The sequence below is a fragment of the Apus apus genome, chromosome 2 (assembly GCF_020740795.1).
Source record: "Apus apus isolate bApuApu2 chromosome 2, bApuApu2.pri.cur, whole genome shotgun sequence".
Classification (NCBI taxonomy): Eukaryota; Metazoa; Chordata; class Aves; order Apodiformes; family Apodidae; genus Apus; species Apus apus.
In genome coordinates this window covers 57,178,715-57,206,246 of record NC_067283.1, presented here as the reverse complement: position 1 = coordinate 57,206,246, position 27,532 = coordinate 57,178,715, and the positions used below count along the sequence as shown (strand labels likewise).

The window sequence follows — 27,532 nt, the reverse complement described above, 5'->3', positions numbered from 1 at the left end:
ACTCTTCTCTTTAGAAAGGCCGGCACAATATAACAGAAGACATCGGCACAATTAAATACCAAGGGAATTATAAACTGCAAATATATGATACATTACAGTCATTATGAACAGACTTTTAGTTTCAACAGTAGAGCTCAAGCAGAAAAATATCTTTAAAAAATCCAGTTAACTCCCTTGCAACTTCTTTCAGAAAAAGCTTCACAGACAAGTAATATCCTTAAACTGGGTTAAAGGATTGAAGTATCCTGCATGCCACCATGAAGAAGGCTCATGATCTTTGTGTCAAACTGAAAGGAAAGCCTGCTCAGAGTCTATACTTGTGCTCTTGTTCAGAAAGTCACTGCAAAAGAGTAAGGCTTCTAGGCTCTTTGCCCAAGAGTAACCCTTTTTAAAACATCAACTTGTGTTTATTTCTTACCCATTACCTCATCAGGTGCCAAGTAATTAGATATCCCATGATATCAACACATAACATAACACCTTAGTTTATGCTTAGCAACTTAACTTTTTATCAGCCTCTTATCTCCACCAGCCATTTACTTCCTGCACTTCTTCCAGCTTCTAGTTACTTGTTCGACTTTCCTGGCACTGTTGCTACTTTTACCACCTACACCTCAATTTCAGAACTCCGTGTTCAAGTGAGGAATGCCACATAGCCCAGCAATTTATCCCTAGATACAAAACTTCCTTTCTTTTCACAGAGAAGAAAAGCAGGGCTTATCTTTAAAGTTTAACTTTAAATAGTTAATAAAAGGTCCTCCAAATTAAGTATAGGAAGTCTCTCCATCGAGATATAAGGAATTTAGGGCTGATTCATAAATATCTAGTTGGCAGTCTTGCTTCCTCCTTCCCACAACTCTCCTAACCCGAGTGGCTTTAAGCATCTAAAAATACAAGGATTATGCCTATGATGGGCAATTCTTGCCGTTTTTGTGGCTACTGCCGGATGAAAATATTCTTTCTGTTCTTCTCCAAGAATAATCACCACAGCCTTCAGAAAAATATAAGACCTAGGTTAGAAGACATAAGCCCTTTTCTAACCCCATACATCTTAGTATTAAAACCAGGACTCCTTGTAAACTAAGCATTGAAAGAGATTTGAGAGCTTTCATCCATGCCTCGCAGTAATCAACTCAGAGTTGGAGTAAAAATAAAGCAGTAATGCTTTGTTACCTCTGCCTTCAGTCTTCCTAGCCACGATGTCCAAGACAACACTTTTGAAACACTCTAGTTAATTGTTCTGTGTAAGTCAAATTGAAGTTAGTTTATCTGTGCAGAAGGCAGTTGGTAGGTGTAACTAACTCTCTGACATATTATACATAAAAGAATGCTCTCTCACACTTTGTTTACAAAGTGTGTCTCCATCTGCTAAAGCCAACCACTGACAGAAAGACTGACACATCCAAAGCAAAATTAGACTGGCACTGCTTACAATGAAGTATATGACAGCCCATCTGAGAATCACAAGGGGAACACTACAAAAGAATAATTGGTTGCAGAGGGCAAACTAATCCCCACAACTGCTTTGTACACTGAAAGCCATATACAGGTATTAGGAAACATTTCTGCAGGTGTTTGCACAATTCTGCATAGCAATTCCCATACTACAATCAGCAGAGAAATTAATTAATCAATAAATAGTTTACACTGCAGTGAAGCTTCTGGCTGCTGAAATTCAGATTTGGCCCAGCAAACAAACAAACCAACTACAGGAGGAACAAATCAAGCTCAATCTCCTCTAACTTCTACACCTTCCTTACAGTGAAAAGGACATACCATTTGCTTTCCTAAACTAAAATTAGAGGTAGAAGACTGCAAGGAAGTTATAAACTGGCTGAAGTTTGTGCTCTTTAAGATGAAAAAAAAAAATCTTTTTCAGAATTTTTTCTTGTCTGAAACTCTTCAAAAAGTGATCCAAGATGCAGCTAAATACATTAATTTTACCACCTTTGATTTCCACATAATTCACAATGCTTTTGACAACCTTGACTCAGCTTCTCAAGCTTGGCAGTGCAATAGAAAAAAATTCCCACACTGCCACTTCATAATGAATTTACGGCTTTGTAGGAGATCATTTCTACTGAAGGAAATGATCCTAACAAGGCACCCAGAGGGTCTACTTGTCTGCTTTTCCAATAGCACAGGAGTTCATGCAGGCAACCAGTGATTTTGACTGGGGAAGTGACTGCCACTACAACTAACCATTGTCTCTGTTCCCAGATCCTTCACTCAGTGGATCTGAACTTCTGTCTCTGCCCAAGAGAAGTGAAACAGACCGTTTCAGTTACAGTGCACATACTTTTTGAGCAAGAACACCATCAAAACACAAGGTCGAGTGCGCCACAATCACCTCTAATCTACCCTCTGCCTCAAAAAAGTACCAAAATAGTCCATACATCATTTTTTTCTCCAGCCCATGTACAAACAGAAATTACATGAGACAAGTATAAATTTTGTAATTGAACACACAACAGAAAAACACTCATATTTTACACAAACAGGTGCAAATTACTCAGTTTTGCATGAGTCCCTAATCTTAATTTGTTAAAAAAGAAAACAGTTCTGTTGAGGTAATAACTGATTCTCCTTTCAGTAGCACAGCCAGGTCTCCACAGTTTTTCCATTTTGCTATGAAGATCGACCTAACTGGAAAAACTACTTGAGGAACAGATAAGTAAAATTAAAAGGAACTGAAAGGGAAGTAGAATTCATAGTGTAGCACAAAACTACAGGACAGAGAGAAACAACAAGGAGGCTTTTCAAAAGGAGGAAGTATGCAACAAACCAGAAACTGAACAACTCTAACCAGAATCTGGCTCACCACTTCTAGTCTCTTAATTATAAATATTAACTTTAGGCATAAATTCACTATTTCACAGATACAAAGTGGTAACTATGTCGAGCACTGTCACCTCAACAGCTCGTCTAGAGGTACAAGTTAAGATTAGTTTGACTTTTGTAAAAAAACTGGTATTTTCCTAGATTACATCAAAGGCATAAAAGTGCAATGTATAGAAAGTTAGTAAAATTACTGATAGGAAAATGGCTAGGCAAGATTATGGATGTTTTGTATTCTTATAAAACCACTTCTAATACAAGCAATACTGCTTGCTGTATTACTGGAGAACAACGTTACATATTTCTTCAAAATTATTACAGCCATTTCAACTCCTTTGTGTACAGAAGATTAGGCTGTGCAGACATCCCAGAACCATCCTACACATAAGTACAGCTGCTAAGAGAAGCAGACATGCCTTTGAGAGTTTAATGTTTCATAAGTCAGGCAGATGAAGGAATTTTGTACAAGTTTTTGAAATTATGAGGTTGCCAAAAATCGATTGCTTTTTGCTTTAAACACCTACTTTAGCTTTGTGAGGAGCAGCAGTAAAACAAAAATACCCAGAAACCTTAATTCTTTTCAGGGAGGTATCAGCAAAAGCCTATTTTCAGTACATTCAGTTTGTCATCCAGTAAGGAAGGCTTACAGATACCCCACAAAGCCATTTAAAGAAAGCAAACGCAATCATCCAGACCCTGCCCCCACACATTCTCCATTTGTATTTCAATACACTTTATCCTAAAATAAACCAATAAAGACAATAAGACAATAAGGTCTTCAGATCACATACCACTTTGCTGTTAAACCACCCTCACTTCAGTCAGGGAAGGACTAATGCAGAGACTGAATGAGCTATTTACAGTATCAGCCATGCAGCTGCTATGAAAATCCAGGCATAACCCAGCTCAGACAAGTTTCTGCAAGTCTGAGATCTCAGAAACTTCTAGCAAAAGCCATCTGAAGACTAACAGCAAAGTTCTTGTTTCTTGACTTTATGGCTTTAACTCAAAATAATCACAGAGAAGCACTGAGCACAAGGAAAAGGCAAATTTTCAAAACCAAATGCATACACAAAGTGTACAGTATACACCATGAAGTGTAAGCACCACTTACGTTGCTTTTAAGTTTAATGTTCCTTGCATTGACAGTTGGGTTTGTAAAGAATATTCTTGGTTACTATAAAAAGCAAGAACAAGAAATTATTGTGGAGAACAACATAAGAAAGGAACTGATCACACTAATACACACTCTCTATTTCTTTCAAACCAAAGCAGCAGCTTTTGTTAAAAAAACAGCCAGCAAAACCATTAAGCCATACCCACCTTTCCACACAAGGAAAAGGGTATTATTATGTGCCCTTTAAACACCATTTAATTTACTTCTACCTTCACATTCCACAAAACCACTAACTAGTACATGAGAAATGCTACGAAATATCATCTTGAACATAAATAGGATTAGTATTAGCAGACAGTGGAGGCTGTTTTGATGTATCCAGATTGACCTTAAACAATCTGACATTAGAGTGAAAGGATAGCTTCAAGTGACAGACTCTCAAGAGAAACTGGAACAGTTTCTGAAGTTTAAAAAGTGCATACCCTAACACCCCAACCTCTTTTCTGGACAGAAAAAGTATAATAATCTGTTCAGGACAAAAAAAAAAACACAACAACCAAACAAACACAAAAACAAACAACACACCATGCTGCCTGGTAACAACAGATTCATGGGATCAGAAAAAAAAAATAAAATTCTCACAGTTTTAATACAAAGATGCTGATCTGAAGTCCTGCTAAAATACAGGAATTCCAGTGAAAGCCATCAGAATGAAGATTGCAATAGAAGCCACTACAAAAGATCTTAGTAAGAGGGCTTCATGGTTTGTTTGGGCAACATGTACTACCAGTGCTGAATCTATCCACAGGCAAAAGTGTTAAATATATTTATACATACTATTTTACGAACAGACAGAGTATCCTGAATCATCTGGTATTTTTAAAATGTAAGCACACTACACTTAACACAATCTTTTCCTTTACCACTTGCTAACATCCAAGAAAAAAAAACAAACAACCCAGCTTATAAAACAGATTATAGTGAACTTTTGGGATGTATAATTACTTACATTCACCCCAATGGATAATTGGTAACTACCAGTGTAAACAAGTAATAATTTAATAAAATTCAATCCCAATAAGCAAATTCAGAAACAAGGAAAATATCTTTTTCATTGAATAATTAAATGTGACAGAACAACCTAACCTCTACCTAACCTTACTATGAAATACTTAAATGCAATTATGTTTGAAAAGAAATACTGCGGCTAGTAATGGAACAATAATAAAATAAACATTTGTAAAATCCAAGTTATAGATGTAAGACTCAGGCAAATTTTAAGTCTTAGTAAACTGAGCCATTTTGCTTCCAACTTTCAAGTAACAGCTACATGATAATTATGCCAAACAGAACTACTCAAATGTATTATAGGGACCACTGAAATCAAACAGTATGATTTTTATGTATACAGCGTTAGACATATTTTTTAAGCCAATTTGGACATTGCAGATGCACTTTTTACTAAAACAACCACACTTTCCCTAGTACTGTATACTCTTATCAATGAAAAATTATAAGGTATCTTGTTGTAGATAAAATCCTTATTTGTTACAAAGTAACAGTACTTGGAAATCTTAAACAGTCTTATTTTAACCAACTGAGCTTTTGTTGGTTTGTTTAAGTTAAAACTGGTCTAAAAGGTTCCTCTATTCCCTATGCGCATAAATTAACTACACTGTCTAAAAATATTCCTTAGAGATGCTTTTCAGTGTTTTGTAAATCAAGACAGTGAAAGCATGAGCTTATGCCCAAAAAAAGTCATTTTACTATTTAAAAAAAAAGTACACACATATGAAATAAAAGCCCAACACTAAGCTTTCCATTCACCAATGATATCTGGAAATTAAGAAGTTGATATGTGCTTGGCAGAAGAAAATAAGAATCTCAGAAAGTTACCCAGCTTTTTATGTAAGCCACTATGAAAAAATTATGCTAGTTTAATATACAGCAGGAAAGGTTTCTGATAACTTAATACTTCATCTGAGAATCTGCTTAAGATACATAAACAGAGTTGAAGAAGAGCCGGCCATAAATACAAGTGACTTACAGCTATATAAGCTGTGCATGAATAACTCTAGTAAACAAAGTAATAGGTCTTCCACCAACAATTCAGAACAGAAACTCCCAACTTGCTACACACAAGCACAGGTCTCGGTTCTCACAGAAAGCGATTTTGCATATGCTGATATTAGTTTTCACTACTCCTCAACTACTTGCAGAATAGCATATTGAACTTTTTTTACCTTTACATGAAGTAGAAAGTTACTTCTGAGTAAAACACTCTCTTGGGTGCAGTGTACCAAAAACTTGCCATTGTCCTCCTGAGTGACTATCACTCCTCCAACACTGACTTTTACAATCTAGTCCTGTTGCTAACCACCTCCAAACTAATTGCCACTATAGAAAAAAATACGGCAATAAGGCCCTTCCCTCACAATATTATAATTGCTGTTAGGCTTACCATTCCTAGAACTCTAGTTAATCCCACTGACTATTTATCTTCTCTGCATGAAGTCAATGCTTAGCATGCAATTCTACACTAGCTTGCAATACAGCTTGTCACAAGATGTTAGTTACTATTGCAGGAGCTACTAGATTCTTCAGTATTAGAAATAACTTGGAGACAGAAAAGTATCCAGATCAAGCATTTCATTTTCAAAAATCTCTCACACATGGGAAAAACCAAAACCCAAAACAAATCACACAACAAAAAACCCACAGTCTCATCTTCCACAGCAAGCACCATTCTAAAGGAATTTTGTTTCTATAAGGAAGTTTTAAATTCTCAGTAGGAAACAAAATTAACATACCTCAGAAAGTAATTAGAGTACATTAATCTTCATAATCACATAAGGAGTGGCAAATAAAAATATCACAACTTCTACATAGGACCGCTCTTTTGTTTAGGTGAATTGGTATAGCTAGCAGGGCAAAAGGAATCACAAAACTATATGCAGTATCAAAAAAGCATTTTGTGATCATCTGATCTGACAAAGAATATAACCAGCAATCAGGAGGACAAATGAATCTAAATTAGAAAGAGTAAGGATCATTCAGAAACAAGATTTCTTGGTTAATCTCTTCAATCACCTCAGAATTAAAGAAAAAAATCACCGAAGGACAAGATCTGGCCTGTACTCAAGAGACTGAAACCAGTGTCTAACAAGGGAGACAGTAAAAAAAAATAGGTGGAGGGAGGATGGAGGTCCAAACTGTCTGAACTGCACAATTCTTTCAATTCTTTCCCAGGTGAACTTGAACAAGGCACAACGAAAACTACCACATCTCAATTAAGTTTGGACTGAAAATTTGATACCAGATATAAGTAAAGGCAGTTTTGCTTGTATGCATGGTTCTCCTTCTCGTGTAAGTTACACAGATGAAATGGAACAGACTTCAGGAGCAATACCCTAAGGAAAAAACATAAAATAAAATAAAGCAAGCCAGAAGAAAAGGAAGCCAGGAGAAAAGGAAGCAATAATTTCTTCTATCATATGTCTACACACTTCGCTGTAGCACCATCTTCTTATCCAGTGCTCACTTTACTGAGCAATACAAAGTTAAAACAGTAAACACAGAGCAAGAGATGCAAACACTCAAAAATCATTTACATACCACTTTATAGGTAGAACATAAAAGAAGGATTTCTCACTTTCCAAATTAAGTCTTGAAGTCAAACACTGTAGCTAGAATACAACAAGAGGCACATTTCTCCTTCAAATTAGTTATAAAAGAGCCTTATGCACTACCTGACAGAAACAAGTTTGCTACAATCTTCCAAATAGGACCACAGTACACACCCACAGGGATGAACACAACCCTCTTTAGCATCTTAAAACAATTCCCTGTATGGGGAGATACTGGAAAATTTCAATAGCTCTCCGATGCAAGGTAGGAATTAAAGAGAAATCCACTGGGCAAATTCTCACTTCAGCTGGAAAATAAAACAAGCTCAAGAGTAAAGTACTATGATGTTGGCAAGACAAAAAATTTCCAGGTAACAGGACATTATTACTATCAAGAACTCCACCATAATACCAGAGACTAACATATAAAGGAAAAAAATTCTGTTTCCTTTTGGTGTATTGTGGACCCAAAAATTAGACCTATTAATAAAATAATTTTAAACTTCTGCTCTGCCAAGGATAATAGTATTCAAACCTGAAATTCGGAAGTAGCCATAATTATGACGACAGTTTTCCAAACAACAGAATGTTCCTGCTTACTTACCAGTAAGTAAAAGGCTAACCTTTAAAATAAAAATATATTCTTAAAAGCTACTCAGTCAAATGAACCATTTTTGAGTTTAGAAAAGTAAAAAGCTGTGTCTTATATACTAACAGCAAAAGTACTAAGTGGTTTAGGCATTAGGATACGTGTAGAGTTCCATGTATCTGGATTTTGCCATACTTTGTCTGGTGTAAACCTGTTGAATCCCAGCTCTTAGGTCATCCCATATCTGGTCAAGACCAATCTGTTTAAGTCCATGTGGGTTCTGACTCCTATTAGATGACATTTTGTAATTCCTGTAAAGTCTTCCAGTGCAGTAAGTCTGAGAACTAGTTATTCCTCCATCAGAATCACAAGTCAAGTAACATTCTAAACTCAGTCACAGCAATTCAGCGAGATATTCTTTATACACACAGAGTGATGATTCCCAGGAAGGTAATCTGTAAAAGGAAAAGAAAATATACACGTTATATGACAGTTCAAAACTAATTCACAGTAGAGAAAAATATACAAAATTAATTCTTTCGTCAAAGCATTTTCATTTATACAGATGGGAAATCCATTATGAGATCTGAAATACCGGAACCAAGAAATACAATTTTGCAATTCAGCAATTCACTACAAAATGTGACTGTTTGTGCTCAGGTCCATCCAAAGCTTCTTATGTCAGTGATGCTGACAACAAAGCCTTAATGCTAGTAAGAAAATGTAACAGTAAAAATGTTTCTAAGCAGCAGACACTATCCTTCTAAGAAGTTTTTCCTCCCTATCCAACAGTAAAACTCCAGTTTTGACCTTTGAACAGTGGAAAATAAAGATATTACAGGATCTAAAGTATGTCATAAGTGCCTTGTTGCAGTCACATCTAGGCTACAGCATGTTCCACTCCCAGTTTCATGCTGTTTTAAAGTATTCTGTTATACCCTCCCTGACCACCACCAAATTATTTGTAGGACTTCTCTTTTGCCTTTTCTCCTTGACCCAAAGGAGACCAGCTAAGACTGAGACATTTCTTCAGGTTTTTGAGTCAATTACTCTAAATGCAGTAACACAGAAGTTACCACTCCTCATAGTCCTTTACTATCCATCACCTGTCAGCATTTAAATCTCAAGTTCTAAGTAAAAAACACTGAGTATTTTCATTGTGTCAATCTGAGCAACAAGTACTATCTCATTTAAATCAGACAAACTGTTTCTGTAGTTAATTCTTCTTTTTATATGAGCAACAGCTACTTAGAAGGTTAGGTGGAAAAACAAGTTTTCAATCAACATATACCTTCCACAACATACACCTAAAATTTAACCTTGCCATTCTGTTTTTATAATTACAGCAAACTGGTTACGAAAGAGACACAGGAATAATGCATCCATCATGCTGAAGTGTAAAAGAGATCACATACCTTGCTTGTATTTAACTTCTTAACTTATGGAAATGGAACCTGCTGCAGTAGTGATAATGACAGACTTCCACAACTGAGCAATGGAAGCCAGAAAGAACAAAGGTCCAAGAGTAGCCATTTGCCTCTACTGCGGGAAATGCTCTCCTCAAGTTACACACCCATGATCTTGGACTATGATCCTAAGTCAGCATTGCAATACCAAGCAAGAAAATTATTTTGATGTCTACAATACAGGAGAGAAGAAACTTTTTATTCCTTAAATCTGGTACTATGCGAACACAATCAACATAAGACATTGTCAAGAACCTACAACTTTACTTTGACTGCAGCATGTGCAAAAACTGACTGTTACTGTCTTAATAACCTGCAAAAAGCATCCAGCCTAGAATTAGAGTGCACTTCAGTAAAAATATTTTAGCATAACTGATTAAAAAAATACGCCAGTACTGTATAGAAGTTCATAACTGCTAGCTAGCAGAATGCATCATAACCATTCCAATAGTTCACGACTGGGCCAAGGTCCCTCCCAGGCAGCCCACAAAAGGAACCACAGCCAGCTCTTATTCAGACATCTCTCCAGATATCAGGAAGTGGCAGTCACCCTTCCATTGCAAGCCTGTGGTCACCAGCTGCCCAGCACATCTAGAGTCTCCCCCTCAGTGACGACAGAAAAAACTTACCTTTCTTCTCTAAGCGTCTCCCTAGTTTTTATGTACCTTGGTACATCTATGAATGCTACCTTTTCCCACAGTATTTTAAACTCAAGGTGTTCCTCACTCACATCGTGCTAATTTTCCCTCCAATCCCCCTAAACTAACCCTCTATATTTAAGTCAGGATGTAGCCATTAAAAACAATACCACAAGAAAGAACTTTGTTTTCATTTTTATTTTCTCTTACATTCCACTACATAGAAATATATTCTCTTTACAAGCAGTAAATTACACTGCATTTGACAACATTACCTCACTATCCCTTCCTTGGCTGGCTTCCAATTTGAATTCCACAATTAGACATGAATACAGAATTATAGCATCATGCCACCAACTTCCTAGACTCAAATAATTTGCTTCTTCCAGTTAGTTACTAGTTAACACAGTTGGGAAATAAAGCATTGGATGAATAATACCATAAGCAGCTACTAATTCTTTTAAGATATATCAATAATTACCTTTCTATTTATCTTCACATGAATACAATACCTTAACAGGAGAAAAATTTCACTATGTAAGAATACTTTAACTACAAAAGCATACTTATGAAAGCAACCATTGGTACTTACTGGTTAATCTAAGCTATGGTGTCACATGTATTGAGAGAGGAGGGGCAAACCAAGGATTTGTTACTCAGCAGAGTTGGTGCACATGAACAGCCTTTGAAAATAAGAAGTTCTGTTTCATGTGAAAAGGATCAGTGTCCTCAAAATTATTTTTGTGGTTTGTGCACAGGAAACGTCTGTTCTGTAAGGTCAAATCTGGTCCACAGTAGTTACATGGCACCTCTTTTCCCTGACTGTTAAGCTAATACAGAGGAAGAAAAGAGTTCTGAAGTCTATCATTTCATGGTGTCTGGGCTGTACACAACTACCAAGAGCAAAGTGCCGTCCTAAGAACCATGAATTACTGCAGGTGAAGTATAACTTCAACATTAAGTCATAACCTTTACATCAGTGAAACCTCTCACTTTCTGAAGTGCTGCTGGCAGGACTATGCATACACGAGTCTTGAACTGACAAGTCACTGTGGTTTCTTGCCCAAAGAGATGAAACTTACTGGTGACCTGCATCCTGGACAGGACCACCTTGCCTCAGTTGCCACATTCACTCTGTAGCTCAGGACCAGAGAACTCAGACTTCATTATACCTTCAGGACCAGCTATATTTACCTGAAAAAAAAAAATTACCCCTGCAGTTTCCAGCTGATAAATAGACAATTTCATGCAGCAGTATGGCAGTGTTCAAAGCCATTCTATCTTTCAACCCTGCACTCAAGCACTGTAATTAAAACACTGTCAAACAAAACTACCATTTCTGCCTATGCCAACTATCAGAAGCAGGCAACATTTCTGCCAAAACTTTCAAAAAGTCTTGAAGGATGGAGGGAAATGCTATTCCCTCCTTTTCATTACTGTGGGGACACACAACATGACACATCTCATATGCAAGGAAACATATCACATTGAAAAAAATTATTTTGTTTTTACTGATAGTCTAATAAGAAATTGTATTTCTTTTAGAGATCCCACCTGAGGAAAATTATGTGTATGCTGAATGAGGCCTATAAGAAAGTCTGAAAGTTAACACTACTTTTTATTTAAAGCAAATAAACACATGGGATTTGTAGCATTGCAAGCCATTGGCTAGAGCAACTACCTAATTTTTATGTCCTAATACAATGTAAGTTTCAGCTTCACAGCTCCAAGGCCTATGCATCACCTGTTGCTCTCCCCAAACCACTTATTTCCAAACTACACATTTCAAGATAGCTTACTTCAATAATTACAGATAGAATCTGAAGCTGTCAGCTTCTTGGCTCAGTAAGAACTTACAGGTCCAAAGCAAGGTCTTCCAAGTGACCCAAGAGCCCCAACAGCATTTTTTAAAAGACATTTTGCAAGTATTTTATCCCTCATTTAAGTTCAAACACGAGAACACTGTGTCACACCTAAGAGTGTTCCTTTAATGTTACAAGGTTTCCAAATTTTATAAGTGTTTATTAGAAGTCAGAATTCCACCTCTGTACATTGCCTCAAATCAATTTTCTGAAAGTGAATGCAAGTTTTCTGGTAACAAAAATATGGTCCAAGTTCATTTGGACACAGGCTGCAGGTTTGACGTCTTTCGTAAAAATCAGTGCAGTGACCACATTCTCTTTAAACAGCCACTAAAAGCAAAACATCACCCTTCTTTGCTGGAAGAATAAAGCATAATAAACGTTTAGTCTTCAGCTTCAAAAGACAAGAAACAGAGTAGGTTTAATACAGCCACACACTTAAAAACACAAAATTAAATTCCTCTTGCCAAACTCTCTCCTCTTTATTTTTCCAGCTTGACTCCTCTCACATACCTTATCCTGACCTTCTGTTGCTTTATTTCAGCAAATCTGATGCAGAAATTCAACAGATGCTTTTGTACTCAGCAAACAGCAACACTGAAAAAGGTTTCCCAAGCAGTTCTACTCTCAAAGTCTCTGCTACCTCCACACTGAGCCAATGAAACTATTAAGCTTACCCAAGAGATGCAGTACTGATTGAAACGATGCCATATGACACAAGCGCACAAAAAGTATTCTCAAAATACTAAAACAGGAGCACACTAAAAACTACCTTTTTGTTCTCACACAAGCTGTTTGCTTGTTCTGATACTATCATAAAAACAACTTAAGATATTAGATGCCGTTTTACACTCTAGCTTACATAAATTTCAAAATTACTATAGCTGAAGTTACCCTAAAGTATTAATATAACTTACCAAAATATTTTTTAAGTTACAGTAAGCATCCATAGACTTATTTTCAATGTTAGACTTGATACAAAACACCAAAAAATAAACCAAACACCTCTGGTAACCAAAGAAGTCAATTTATTATTAATATATCCTGTCTTACCAAACCTGGACAGTTTTACAGACACTGCAAATTACCTATGCTACAAATCAGGCTTAAGATTCCTCTTGAAGTCACGCAAACATACACCTTTTGAAAAGGCACGTAAATGCAAAGTACACAGCTGAGAACTATATACCTCCCTCCAATACTAGTCAGGCCTCTGTAAGATATAATCTGCATGATTAATCAGATAAAAGCACTGGGGTAGGATTGGAAGACACTTAAAATTCTCTTTCACCTTTTATTTCTTTGCCCTTACAATTTCTAAGCTATTTCTTGGGGGAAAAAAAAAAATCCAGGTTAAAGCTCTCTCTTGATTCCTGAAGGACACAACTTCCATTCCAGAACACATGTATGTTTGGTGGAGTGGAAAGAGTCAAGATAAATAATTGGTTTGTCCCTAGGATCACTTGCACTCAGAATTTATTACTTAAAAGACAGTTTTTACATATACCAACCTGCAAATTAGTTTTTTGTGTTTACCTGACTTAAGCTAATGTTACCATTATGAGCCCAAATCTATGATATAACATAGCTCAGTTAAGTCATGGTCCTGCACACAGCACTTTTTAGCACTGACATTTCTGTCTTGAAGTTATCTTAGGTCACTAAATATACAGACTATAAACTAGGTAGACAGTTTATACATATAAAGTAACACAATCCTTTAAGGCAGGACTACAAGCAAGCTAACATCCATAGCACTCTTCATGCTACAAATGTGCAATTAAGAAAAATCTGGAGAATCTGTCCATTGCAGACATTACCACCATGCCCCAGCAAAATAAAACCACAACTACCGTAAAAAATGTGTATTCCAGATATCAGCTTTACCCTTGTCTTCCTTCAGCAAACAGTTCCTGCAACTTCTCAGTTATCTCACTAGAGTAATGCAATAGTTTATACAAAACAAACCCATATACATGCTGCCTAATATACAGAGGGTTGGTCTAGACTAGAAAAGGTTTGCTGATGCATCTACAGAAGTCACCTCTCCCTTCTGCACTTGCAACTGAAGTTAACTTTTATCAGTATTAACAGTTCTGCCAACAACAAATGTTTCATGGTAGTCTTCTGCATCAACATCAACTTCACAAATACTGTAAGGGACCCTTACCATTAACACTACTATACGGGTAAAATTTTTCAGGTTTTGTTTGGCCACCTGTAAGGCATTTCACTTTTTTGCTGTTCCAAGTAATCCTTGTGTAGAGAGTTTTTAGACTACTCCTAAACTGAAAATGTCCTTCCTAACCTGAGGTCTCAGGTTTTCCTGTACTATAAATTGGATGTAAATCCTACAGTGTTTTTTAACTGAGATTGCAGTGATAAGCTTCATAGCTTCTTAAAACACTGATAATGCTCAGCTCTCACATCTTGGAAAATGACTGCAGAGTAGGAAAAGAGTAACACTAGAGTAACACTGTGTGCAAAGAGAATAAAGTCAAGACACAAGCATGGTAAAGAGAAGAAAGATTTACATAAGACAAAGGGCCCCAAGTAGTCCCTGCTTTCTCTGGCTTTAAATCATATCTTGATACAACCTTCATTAAAAAGCAAATGAACAAACAAAAAACAACCCAACAGTAACAAAATCCAACAACAAAAACCATATACACATAAGCCTTGAAGGACAAAACACATGAGGATGGATTTCTTGAATGGGCCTGAAAGATGCAGGACAAAGATAGTAGCAAGGAGTCACAGAATGATGTAGGTTAGAAAGGACCTTAAAAATCATCAAGTTCCAACATGCCTGCCATGGGCAGGGACATCTTCCACTATATCAGTACACCAGGTTGCTCAAAGGGCCATCCAACCTGGCCTTGAACAGTCCAGGCATTCACAAGTTCTCTGGGCAACCTGATGCAATGTCTCACTACCCTCACAGTAAAGAATTCCATCCTACAATCTGTATCAGTTTCAGTCCCTCCCCAGCTTAGGGGGCCCCCTTAAGTACTGAAAGGGCCCCTGGGGCCTTCTCCAGGCTGAAGAACTCCAACTCTCTCAGTCTGGCTTCAAAGCAGAGGTGCTCCAGCCCTATGATCAACTTCACCGCCCTCCTCTGGACTTGCTCCAAGAGCTCCATGTCCTTCTTAGGCTGGGGGCTCCAGAACTGGACACAGTACTCCAGGTGAGGTTTCATGAGAGCAGAGTAGAGGGGAAGAATCACATCAAAGAAGAATCATATCAAATTCAATTTAACAAGAACAAACAAAATAATCTGGGAACTCCAAAATACCTTAGGTAAGTTTAGAGACCCTAATGATCCTGTGAGGACAATTCTTACACATAACTGCTATCTTTAAAGCTCTTACTAGCCAACAAAACTTCAACTAAAGCCAACTTAATAAGCTAAAACATCATGTAATCTCCACTAAGAAAAGTATCTATGTGTGGTCATACAGTCCACTTCAGACACTGCATGGTCTCCACCAGAACTCGCAGGGCAAGTCTCCATTATAACAGCACTTAATGTAACACAGTGTACACTCTCCCATCTGTTAGACACAAACAGTAATTTTCACCCATACTAGCGTTTCCACAGAGTTTTCCCATGCTCCTGGAAGGTGGCAATTCATACCAGTACATTTAAAAAGTACTAACATTAACAAACATAAAGCAATTCTGGCTGGAATCTCTTCCCAAACACTTGCTAATTTTACAGCATCTTTCATCTTGTTACTTTTTCAAAAGCTCGACTGATCAAGTCAATGCAGTTTGCCACTTCAATTTATCAATAAAGATTATGGCCGCACCGATTCACCTGGCAAACAGTCTGACATTTTCAAACCACAAGAGTATGGCTTAAATACTGAAGCTTCCCCTATTTTTGCCTTCATTCTAATGTTTCATTCAGAAGTGATGAGGATTGCAAATATCACATAAAAACAGTCTACAAATCAAGTACTCTTGCAGTTACTTGCATTAATTTCCTGCATGTGATAAAATCACTACTCTTTGAAAATTATCCCTTCTTTTTATTATTTTTATTAAAATTGGGTTTACATTAACTGCACAGATAGATCTGCTAGTGATCTAGATTCCTATTATGTATAATGCTCCAAACACTGCTAGCAATGAACCACATAACTCCTACATATTTCATTCCAGATGCCTAAAGAATGACAAGGCACACTTACTTCCACAGCAAGCAAGAATGAGAACTTTCTCTAATTAAAAGTCTAGAAAGGGATACGCAATTTTTCTTCTTCAACTATGAAATCTGAACTGTAACAGACCTATCTCATAGCAACGAATTTATACCTCACAAAAAGTTAATTCCTCATAAACTCAATATAATTTTCAGCAAATGTTTAATCCGTTTTGACTCTAATTACTGCAACAGGCATGCCTGGTACAGAAGAGAAACAGTTTAGCTTAATTTTGTAAAACGTTAAAATTGACACACATTGTCCAACCTTAAACACACAGAGCAACAAAAATCAAGTCACATCAGATGTAAATTAAAAATACAAACAAGAAGTTTCTAAGTTCAGCTATGGCTGAAATTGCATTCTTAATAACCAAAGTTCTTTTACCTCCCTGCTTTACATTTAAAAAAATTAACTTTTATCTACCTGATCTATTAATTAATCGAATACATCTGGGTTCCAGCAGCAAAATCACCAGTATCTCCACAGAAACGGGAGAAGAGAAGCATGTGTGCATCTTCAAAAGAACAGTAAATTACATTAGAGCAGTGAGAAGCTGCCCACACTACAAAAAATTTTCACCATCATGATCCTCAACATCCTATGTGAGTAAAAAGTTTCCTTTTCTCCTTCACAGTAAACCAAGTTTGAGACATACAGCAATATAAACTAGAACAAAAATAATTAAGTCCAAAGACTTTTGTATCACCTTTACATACTTCTGAAGAACAGAAGCCAACAGTATTGAACTGGTATTTGAATCTAGTGCATAACTACAAAGACCTTAAAGAAAATGTATTTGATCCTCTATTCTTAGCACTGATGTCAAGCAATGCCTTGTACCTGCTAGAACAAGCTACAGTGGTGAAACTCCTGATTCCAAAACAAGAACAATAAAAAGGGAATGAGATTATAGTATTTTTTCCTGAGTTTTTGGAAGAACATCACATCAAAGTTATAGTTACATAAAGAATCATGAAGTGGTTCAAGGCCAGGTTGGATGGGGCTTTGAACACTTCCAGGGAGGGGACATCCACAACTTCCCTAGGCAACCTGTGCCAGTGTCTTACCACCCTCATGCTAAATAATGTCTTCCTTGTGTTCAATCTAAATCTACCCTCTTCCAGTTTAAAACTGTTGCCTCTTGTCCTGTCACCATATGCCTTCATAAAAAGTCTCTCACCATTTCTTATAAGACCCCTTCAAGAACTGAAAGGCCTCAAAGTCCCCTGGAGACTCCTCTTCTCCAGGCTGAACAACTCCAACTCTCTCAGCCTTTCTTCCAGCCCTATGATCATTTTTGTGGCCCTGCTCTGGACCCGTTCTAACAGGTCAATGTCTGTCTTGTGCAGGAATCCCCAGAACTGGACACATTACTTCAGGTGGGGTCTCACCAGAGCAGAGTAGAGGGGCAGAATCACCTTCCTTGACCTGCTGGCCACATTTCTTCTCATGGCAGCCCAGGATATAGTTGGCTTTGTGGGCTGCAAGTGCACATTGCCGGCTCATGTTCAGCTTTTCAGAAACACCTCACTCACCCTGCTGGTTATGGTTCTTCTTACAAGTCCAGGATACTACTGGCAAAGAGGTCCAAGCTATCTTAAGTACCTTTTATAAGAAGAGGCAAGAGAACACGAAGCAGTTCACTGTTGTGGCATCTGAAGTTCTGTAGGCAAAAAGAACATTACCCACTGGGGCACACATTATTTCCTAAACCAGTGCTTTTCTCTGCAGCTGTACTACAACTGCTCCCTGATTTAACCTCATATAACTACCCATGCTGGATAATGCAACAAGTGTTTAAATTTGACAGTGTTCAACTTCTGTAGTTAGGTTCAAAGCTACCAGTTACACCACTACAAAAGGGTACATCAGCTCAGGACAATTTTATTACCAAGTCATTTAGTCACATCTGTAACAGGTCTAAACTGCAGCTTTGGAGAAACATCAGTAGTCTATATGCAGTAGTTCTTCCACTGAAAAATCTACAACTCCTATAATAAAACAGCAAGTTACTTATGTAGACAAGCTTACCAGCTCTCTGTAATTTTTTCAACCACTGCATTTTCTTGCCTTTTCCTCACTGAAAATTCTCCTTTAACAAATAAGGGAAACTCAATGGTCTCTATAACCAAAAAAAGTAGTTTAAGGTGGCACTCCATATAGGTTACAACATTTACTTAGGTCTCTAAATATTGGTTCCAGCAACCACTTATTTACATGAAGATTATACTGAAAAATACAGTATTTTAAAAGCTTTTATTAGCTTATTCTTGCAAAAAAAACCAACACCCCAATGTTAGCACCTAAGTAGTATGTTTAAAGCAAGTTCCTGCATTCCTAAAACACATGCAGAACTTCCAAAAACAAATTTTCCACACTCTTCTTTATTCCAGCTCTGTGCAGCAACAAGACTGTACCGATTTGTAGGCCGCTGGGATTGCCTGTGCACGTCCTCCAGTCATGCCCATCCAAGTGGGCCACATACCCTGTTTTCCTTCTGATGCGTGCAGACAGACCCTACTGGACAGCACGGGAAGTACAACAGCATAGCCATGCGGTCGCACAGCAGCACTGATCCAGCCACTTGCCACTTTAATCTGATTCTGCTCTTGGCAAATTAGAAAATCCTGGTTGAAAAGTGCAGTACACATGACACTGTGCTATCCAACTGTAACACACCAACTACCTCTTACCCAGACAACTCTTCACACTGATGATACAAATTCTTCACCTTGAGGAAGAATTGTTATAAGTGCAAGTGGGACATCTGTAAACCTGTGTCATCCACTAGGAATCTTATTTAAAAAAAAGAAAGAAAAAAACCCAACCAAAAACAAAACAGCAAACCAAAATCAACAATCAAACTTCAATGTCAAAAAGACCCCAGGTATACCAAACTCACGCAACCACTGACACCCAGGATATGACTCATCATTTAGCTGGACCCAGCTTAATAAAACCGAAATATTTGTGACTACACAGAAGTAGGAACTACTTGAGAAACACAACAGATAAAAAGCAGTATTCAGAAGATCTTAGCATGTAACTTGTAAGAAAGCACTTCTTAAGCTGAGATAACTTTCTCAAAGGACTCAGTATTGTTTTCATAACAATACAGTTGAATGTTAAGACTAATAATACAAAAAAGCCACCCTCAAATCAGTATCCAAGTTACATCCAGTGTTTTAATTGCACCTCAAATGTAACCAATCTTAAGAACCAAAGCAACTAGGAAAGACAAAGTAAGAAGATGGGCAACAAATACTGAGAAACAAGAGACATCAACAAGAAGGAAAGGACTTGTTTTTAGTAGTCCCCCGCAGAGACAGAAAGTGTCAACGCAATACAGGCACCTAAACAAAAATACACAACATTACAGCAGTTCACTGTGAGCACCTCTGGAGTAAAAACTATACACCATGGTACCTGTGAAGTATCTTACTACTTCCCCAAAGACGACACGTCCCAAACACACTCCATGTCAACTAAGTACGAATTCACAATATGGTATTACAAACAATATTTTGCCTAATTTAAGTTACATGGCCACTAGGTTCCTCTGCCCCCATGGATCATTCCTCCTAGTCCAGTCAAAAGGATTTCCAAGACAGACTTTTTTATCCCAGGCTAGCATTAATGTATTGGGGCAGGGGAGATATACAATTATATATGAACATATACACGGGGAAAGGTTGTTGAGGAAGTCAGTAACAAAATAAATTAAAGCAAAGTGAAACCAGCAAGTGTCCTCTCAGTGCTGACTGACAAGTATACCTAGGGTTAAATTCCTTTCTCCTCAAAGGCACAGCTGGAGGATTTAAACAAAGTGGGGGAGACAGCATGTGAGTCTACAAAGGAAAGGAAAGAGTGTAAGGTGAGATCATAAGAAAGGTTTTAATGACAAGAAAATAAGATCAGAAGGGAAAAAAAATGGTGAAGGTAACAGTTACTGGGAAAGAAACTGAAAGTGGAAAGGTAATAGCAGAATAATGATCGTGATGAAATACAACTTGAAGAGGAAATAGTAAGAATGGGAAAAGGATCCCAGTAAGGGCACAGCTTTCAGTGGCCAAGTGACTGGGAAACAAATGCGGTGATTATTTTCAATGACAAAAAGCTGCAGGACTAGTAATCTGGATGGAGGCAATAAACGCACTAACAATCACTCAGACAAAAGGTTACAGAGGGCACCTTCTCTGGTAAGGCCACAACAGTAGGCGGCAACAAGAGGAAGTCTGGTGCGCAGTCCTTGACGGTGAGAAAAACCTGGAGAAGATGACAAGGAGGAGGTGTGGGAAATATCCCCAGAGCAGCCACAATGGTACAGGGGGCATGAGGGAATTTCTCTAGGTACAATCAAGCAGCTCCTAGACAAACTCGTGTCACTAGGGTTCTAGGGATGGCTGGGATAACGAGAGGGTGAAAGGAGGCGGCACAGAGAAGGACAGGGAGGAAAAAAGGCAAGTGAACACCCGAAAACAGTGCCCAGCAATGTTACGGACAAAACCCTACGGGGAGAAGAGAACTGGGCCCGGGACGGCTAGGGTGGGCAGTCCCGAGGCCGACAGGCATAAGCCAGGGCGCGGGAAGATGGACCTGAGGTCTGTGAGCCCGCAGGGCGGAAGAGAAAGGCAGGGGCAGCCACCGCGGCAGCCCCGGCCATGCGGGGCCCGTGGTCGTGGGGGAGGGCAGGGAGGCGGGAGGGAAGCCCGGGCCGACACGGGCAGGCCGGCCTGCGGGTAAACCCGGCGGGGCCAGGGCAGCCGGCGAGGAGGGCTCCCGGCGCCCCGACGCGGGGGATGCATTCTGAGTGCGCAATTAGCTGCTTCCCCGCTCCCACCCCACCCGCAGCTCCTAGGGCCGGACCTGCGAGCGGGCCAGGCACCAGCTCCCGCCGCCTCCCTCGCTCCGGAGCTAGATACGCACCCGGGAGAAGAAAGGCGGGCGGGCGGGCAGGCCAGGCCCGGCCTCCCCTCTCCCCGCCCCCGCTGCCCGCGGGGCGACTCGGTGCCAGGCCCCGCTCCCCCGTGCCCGCGCGGCCTCGGCCCGCCGGGGCCGCCTGCCCCCGGGCCGCTGCCGGCCCGGCCTGGCTGCGACACAACGCCGCGGCCTCCCCGCACTCACCAGCATCGCGCGTCCCGCAGAGTCAGGCCGCGTCCGCCCGCCCCTTCCGCCTCCGTCAGCCCGGATCTGCCGCCACCGCCGCCTCCCTCCGGCGCGGCCGGGAAAGCCCGGGGACGCCGCCCCTCGCCCCCCGCCCCGCCCCGCCCCGCCTCGCCTCGCCTCTGGGCGGCGGGCACAGCCGGGCCGGCCGCTGCCTTCCTCGGGCGGCGGGCGCGGGGCTCTGCGGAGCGAGGGGCAGGGCCGCAGCGCCGCGGGGCCTCGCGTCGCCGGCCGGGCCGGGCCGGGCGAGCTCGGGTGGCCTGGGCCCGGCCGCCTCCTCGGCCTCGGCGGAGAGGGGCTGGGGCGGGCAGCGGCTGGCGCAGCTGCCGGCCGCCCTGGCGCTACCGGGGAGCCGGGGCGGCTCGGCCCCGTCCCCATCCCGGCGGCGGGAGGGCGGTGGCGCCGGGATGGCCGGCTGCCATCTCCTCGGCCCAGGCCCTGGTCCTGCCCGAGGGTCATCGCTCCCACACTCCGTCCTCCTCCCCTGCGAGTTAGTCCAGGGCCAGAAGAGCTGCAGGGTGTTTAGGGATGACCCTATGAGACGGGATAAGACTTTCCTCCATCCATAACTAAGAAGCTGCTATCGTATTTATGAGAAACAAGGCTTTTTTGGGTCTCTTGGACGTGCTGAGCTGCACCATATCCCGGTTCGGAGCCTGAGTGGATGGTTACAGCTGTGTCGAGCAAGTGTTAAGCTAAGCTGTGAGGCTCTCCTTTTAATTTTTCACGTCACCTCGAGGTAAACATTGTATTAGAAGCTTCCATGGTGATTAACGTGCAGCGGTCCTAAGAACATAGAAATCTTTCTGTAATTGCGAATTTCAAATTAATAAGAAAACAACTTGGAAAGAGACATTGCAGAGAGAAGAGCGGGGTAGAAATTGAAAGAAAGGTAGTTACATTGTTCAGCTGTGAGCTACTTGAAGATACGTAAAGGTATTTGGTCTTGAGTCATTTAGGGATAAGTATTTACAGGAACCTGTTTGCAACCTATTAACTCAGATTGATCTGGATTATACCAGAAGGCACTTAAAGCAACTCAAATGCAGTCATAAAAAGTTCTTATCCTTTATGTTGGTATAAAGAGTTAAACCCAGCAAATGCAGTAGCTTCATAAGAAAGAGAAACAGGGAAGCAACAGGAAGAAACAGAAGATTGCTTTGCTTTGCAAAATGTTTTGCTTGTGTCCTGGTTCCATCAGCTGCACACCATTTTTGAAAACTGGGCTTCTCAAAGCTAATGGCCGTTAGTCACCTAAGTGCTTGAAAAATTATTTCTCTGTATAATAAAGCCTTACTATGACACAGCCTACTGAAATGGACACAAGCAAAGTCATTGACACAGCTCTTCTAATTAAGCAGTGCTGGCTAAGCACCCGAGCAGCACTGTCTGAAGAACTGGTTTAATGTGTAGCAGGGCCACTGCCTCAGTCGGCTGGGTGGTATCGCAGTGCTTATATTAATTTTGTCCATGTAGACATACTTTGCAAATACCATTCCTAGGCATGACTAAATTTCTGGCTTGCTGACGTATGTGAGTTGTACTAGAGGAGGGTTTGTGTTAGTCATGCTGAATGCTACATCAGCATGGCCAGTTCTGCATGGTGTGTTAAAGACTGGGGAGAGTGAGGGCAAGCAACATAATCTGAGAGGCAGGAACCAAATCCAAGGGAGGGTGGACTGATCATAAAAAAATAGGACTTTTTTTTCCATCTTGGAAAGTAACTTTTAATGCCATATTTTACAGCATGTTGTATTTACACAGAGGTAAAGCCATAGTTGTTTTAAAATCCTAAACCAAGGGGACAACAGAGCCATGGATAAGCGAGGAAAGTGGAAGAGAAATGACAGGGAAGAAACCAGAGCGAGAAGGAAGGTCTGAATTAGCGCCATCCTGCACTGGGCTGGGTTTCTTTTCTTTTGTGATTAATGGCAGTTTAAGCTTGAGATCTGACAGTTTAGAGTGTTGAAGGGTTGTTTCAGTATTTTCCCTAGGGCTGCCTTATGATTTGTGTGCACTTTAAAGAGGCAAGGCACAGTGCTCTGATTTTATTCATGATGGTTGTAGCTTGGTTGGCACTCTGAAAAGTTAGGCCATGAAAAAATCCTCACTAGATGATTTAGACATGATGCGTAACATGGCTCATTCATTAATTCCCGTATCAGGATACAGATGGTCACAGAGAGAAAAGGGAATTAAATGCCAAAATAAATATTACTACATTACTTATAGCAGAATGGCAATTTAAATTGTCCAATTGAATTGTACTTTGCATAAAAGGAGAGAAGCTTCCCCTCTGTTTTTCCTGAAGTGAGATTGCTGTGCTGCTGGCAGGGGCCTGGTTTGAAAATAACTTGCAGGTTTTGCACTTGTTGCTTCAGCAATGAATCAGCACACATCAAGCAAGAAAATGATTATAACAATGTTTGCTGTAGATGTGAGTAGGAAGCTCCACTGGCAAAGAGGAAAAACCTGAGTCATTCCAAGACACAGAGGTGCAGTGGGTGCTAGTTTATTTGTACTGTCAAGAGGAGGCTGGCTGGATGGGGAGGGATACTTTCCCTGCTAGTCTTATCTACAGTGATTGTCTGCAAAGACTCATTGCATCACCCCCTCAGTAAAGCCAGAAGGATAGGCTAAGGGTAGATGATGTACCTGGAGTACTGTGTCCAGTTCTGGAGCCCTCAACACAGGAAGGACATGGAGGTCTTGGAGAGAGTCCAGAGGAGGGCCACAAAGATGATCTGAGAGCTGGAGCACCTCTCCTGTGAAGACAGGCTGAGAGAGTTGGGATTGTTCAGCCTGGAGAAGGCTTCAGGGAGACCTATGGCAGTCTTCCAGTAGCTGAAGGGGCTCAAGGAAAGCTGGGGAGGGACTTTTTACCAGGTTGTGTAGTGATAGGATGAGGGGCAATGGGAGAGGGTAGATTTAGGTTAGACACGAGGAAGAAATTCTTTAGTGTAAGGATGGTGAGACACTGGAACAGGTTGCTCAGAGAAATTGTGGATGCCCCCTTCCTGGAAGTGTTCAAGACCAGGCTGGATGGGGCTTTGAGCAACCTGGTCTAGTGGGATGTGTCCCTGCCTATGCAGGCAGGTTGGAACTAGGCAATCTCTAAGGTTCCTTCCAACCCTAGCCATTCTATGACTATGATTCTAAGATAGCCAGATTTTTCCCATGTTCTTACAAAATATGAGTTCCATTGTGCTGCCAGTGCACCAGTGATTCAGGCTGGCAAAATAAGAATTAAAAAACAGAGAAGCAATATTGCAAAAGTGTTTAGCCAAACAATGTGACAAAGCTTCTGGAATTGGAATTTACTGACTCTCTAAATTATGCAGAAGTAGAGACTGTGGTCCAGCACACCACATGATGACGTCTTACGTAAACTACAGCCAGCTTGAATATAAACAAATATTAGTTTGATTATGATACTGACACAAAAGAAAAAGGAAACAAAAACAACAGAACACCACTACAGCTTGTCAATAGTAGTTTTGAAGAACTAGATAAAGAAAATTCCTACATAGCAGTAGCTAGCCTGGATGCAAAGTTCTCCAAGGCACTGAGATTGTTACTACTGTTCATACAAAATATATGATGAGAAGACAGATAACAACAGAGAGGTCACTGCTTGACTTGTATCTGTCCTAAAAGTTAGTGTAAAGTTCAGAGATTTTCCAGAGTTGCCTCAGTGTATTCATACCTTTTAGTCAGTGGGAAGGTACTTAGAATTTTGAAATCCTTCAGTTATCCTCAAAATGAAAAAGACTTCTGGAAGTCTCACTTGAAGACCTCTTCCAAAACTATCCTAGGTAACAAAATTTTGCACTACAATTTACACTGGTCAATGTGCTTCTCAATAACCAATACATTTATTTGATGAATTATAGCAGGGTTTTTAAGTTATATTATGACATGTAATTTTCAGGAAAATTTTCATCTTTTCAGGAAAAGCTGAAAGAACTAGGAAAATGCAACTGATCAATGTATGGCTTAGAGGCTGGTGCCATCGGATGAACTTTGGGTTTTTTGATCATGCAGATGTTTACAGGGCACCAGGTATGCTAGCAAACAATGGCATAGAGCTGTCAACAAGGGGGAAAAGGATTCTTGGCCAGGAGTTGGTGGGGCTCATTGAGAAAGCTTTAAACTAGGCTTGAAGGGGGTAGGGGACAAAACTCCTGGATGGTTTCATTTCCAGGACACCGGGCCTGCTGGCATTGGATGGGAAGACCCTGTCCTGCAGGGGACAAAGGCTCCTAGGGCAGGAGTTAGCAGGGCTCATTCACAAAGCTTTAAACTAGATTCGAAGTGGGAGGGGGTTGTAGCTGAGCTTGAACTAGTGGGGCATTGTTCTAGTATTAATGAAGACCAGAAGGCCTCCTGCCTCCCAAGGGTGCCACCAGTGTCCTCAGCTGGCTCCCTGAAATATCTGTACACCAATGCCGGCAGCATGGGGAATAAACAGGAGGAGTTAGAGGTCTGTGTGTGCTCTAAGGGTTATGATCTGGTGGCAATTACAGAGACATGGTGGGACAGCTCACATGACTGGAATGTGGTCATGGGTGGCTGTGTCATTTTTAGGAAAGACAGGTCAGTGAAGTGAGGTGGTGGAACTGCTCTGTATGTGAGAGAGCAACTAGAATGTATTGAGCTCCGTCCAGGGGCTGATGAGGAGCAAGTGGAAAGTCTGTGGGTACGAATTACGGGGCAGGCTGGCATGGGTGATACAGTTGTGGGGATCTATTACAGACCTCCTGATCAGGATGAGGGAGTTGATGAGGCTTTCTACAGGCAGCTGAAAGCAGCCTCACAATTACAGGCCTTGGTCCTCATGGGGGATTTTAACTACCCAGGTATTTGCTGGAAGGCCTACACAGCCAGCCATTCACAGTCTAGGAGGTTCCTCCAATGCATTGATGATAACTTCTTGATACAAATGGTGGACAAGCCAACTAGGAGAGGAGTGCTGCTGGATCTTGTACTCACCAACAAAGAAGGTCTGGTTGAAGTGGTGACGGTCAATGGCAGCCTTGGCTGCAGTGATCATGAGGTGGTGGAGTTCAGGATCCTGTGTGGGAGGAACAGAATACCTAGCAGGACCAGAACCCTGGACTTCTGCAGGGCCAACCTTGGCCTCTTCAATCAATTATTAAGAGAAGTCCTATGGGACAGGGTACTAGGTGATAAAGGGTCTCAAGATAGTTGGTCAGCATTCAAGGACCACTTCTCGCAAGCTCAGGATCAGAGCATCCCAATGGGTAGGAAATCAAGTGAGGGAGCCAGGAGACCCGCATGGTTAAACAAGGAACTGCTGGGAAAACTCAAGCAGAAAAAGAATCTATACATCATGGAAGGAGGGGCTGGCTACTTGGGAGGAAAATAGGACTGTTGTCAGAGGATGTAGGGAGGCAGTTAGGAAAGCTAAGGCCTCCTTGGAACTACACCTTGCTAGTGAGGTCAAAGACAATAGAAAGGGCTTCTTCAAATACGTTGCAGATAGAGCTAACACTAGAGGCAATATAGGCCCACTGCTGAACGAGGTGGGTGCCCTGGTGACAGGGGATATAAAGAAGGCAGAGGTGCTGATGCCTTCTTTGCCTCTGTCTTTCCTGCTGCAGACTCCCCAGGAGCCTCAGATCCCTAAAGCTCCAGAAGAAGCCAGGATAAAGGAGGAGTTTGCTTTGGTAGATGAGGATTGGGTTAGGGATGAGTTAAGCAACCTGGACATCCATAAATCAATGGGTCTGGATGGAAAACACCCACGGGTGCTGAGGGAGCTGGGGAGGTCATTGCTCTTCATCACTCTTCATCATCTTTGGTAAGTTGTGGGCAACAGCAGAGGTGCCTGAGGACTGGAGGATAGCAAATGTCACTCCAGTCTACAAGAAGGGCAAGAAGGAGGACCCGAGTAACTATAGACTGGTCAGCCTCACCTCCATCCCTGGAAAGATGATGGAACAACTTGTTCTTGGCACTATCTCTAGGCATATCAAGGATGAGTGGGTCATTAAGAGCA

At 40.8% G+C, this 27,532-nt stretch overlaps 1 protein-coding gene across 3 annotated transcripts in view; it reads right to left on the bottom strand.

The window, feature by feature from the left end:
• The window catches only part of CUL1 (cullin 1), a 48,789-nt gene extending 27,219 nt beyond the window's left edge, over positions 1-21,570 (bottom strand). The window contains exons 1-3 of one of the 3 annotated variants that reach the window (XM_051610511.1): positions 21,472-21,512; positions 20,539-20,613; positions 8,332-8,625 (exon numbers count right to left, since the gene is read on the bottom strand). In XM_051610511.1, coding sequence (XP_051466471.1) covers positions 8,332-8,471 — 140 coding nt within the window. In that variant the 5' untranslated portion in view covers positions 8,472-8,625; positions 20,539-20,613; positions 21,472-21,512. Of the gene's footprint in view, positions 1-8,331; positions 8,626-11,356; positions 11,447-20,538; positions 20,614-21,471 lie in introns of those variants that run through there. The other 2 variants (XM_051610512.1, XM_051610513.1) reach the window with 2 other exon arrangements.
• Between the last annotated feature and the right edge of the window lie 5,962 nt (positions 21,571-27,532).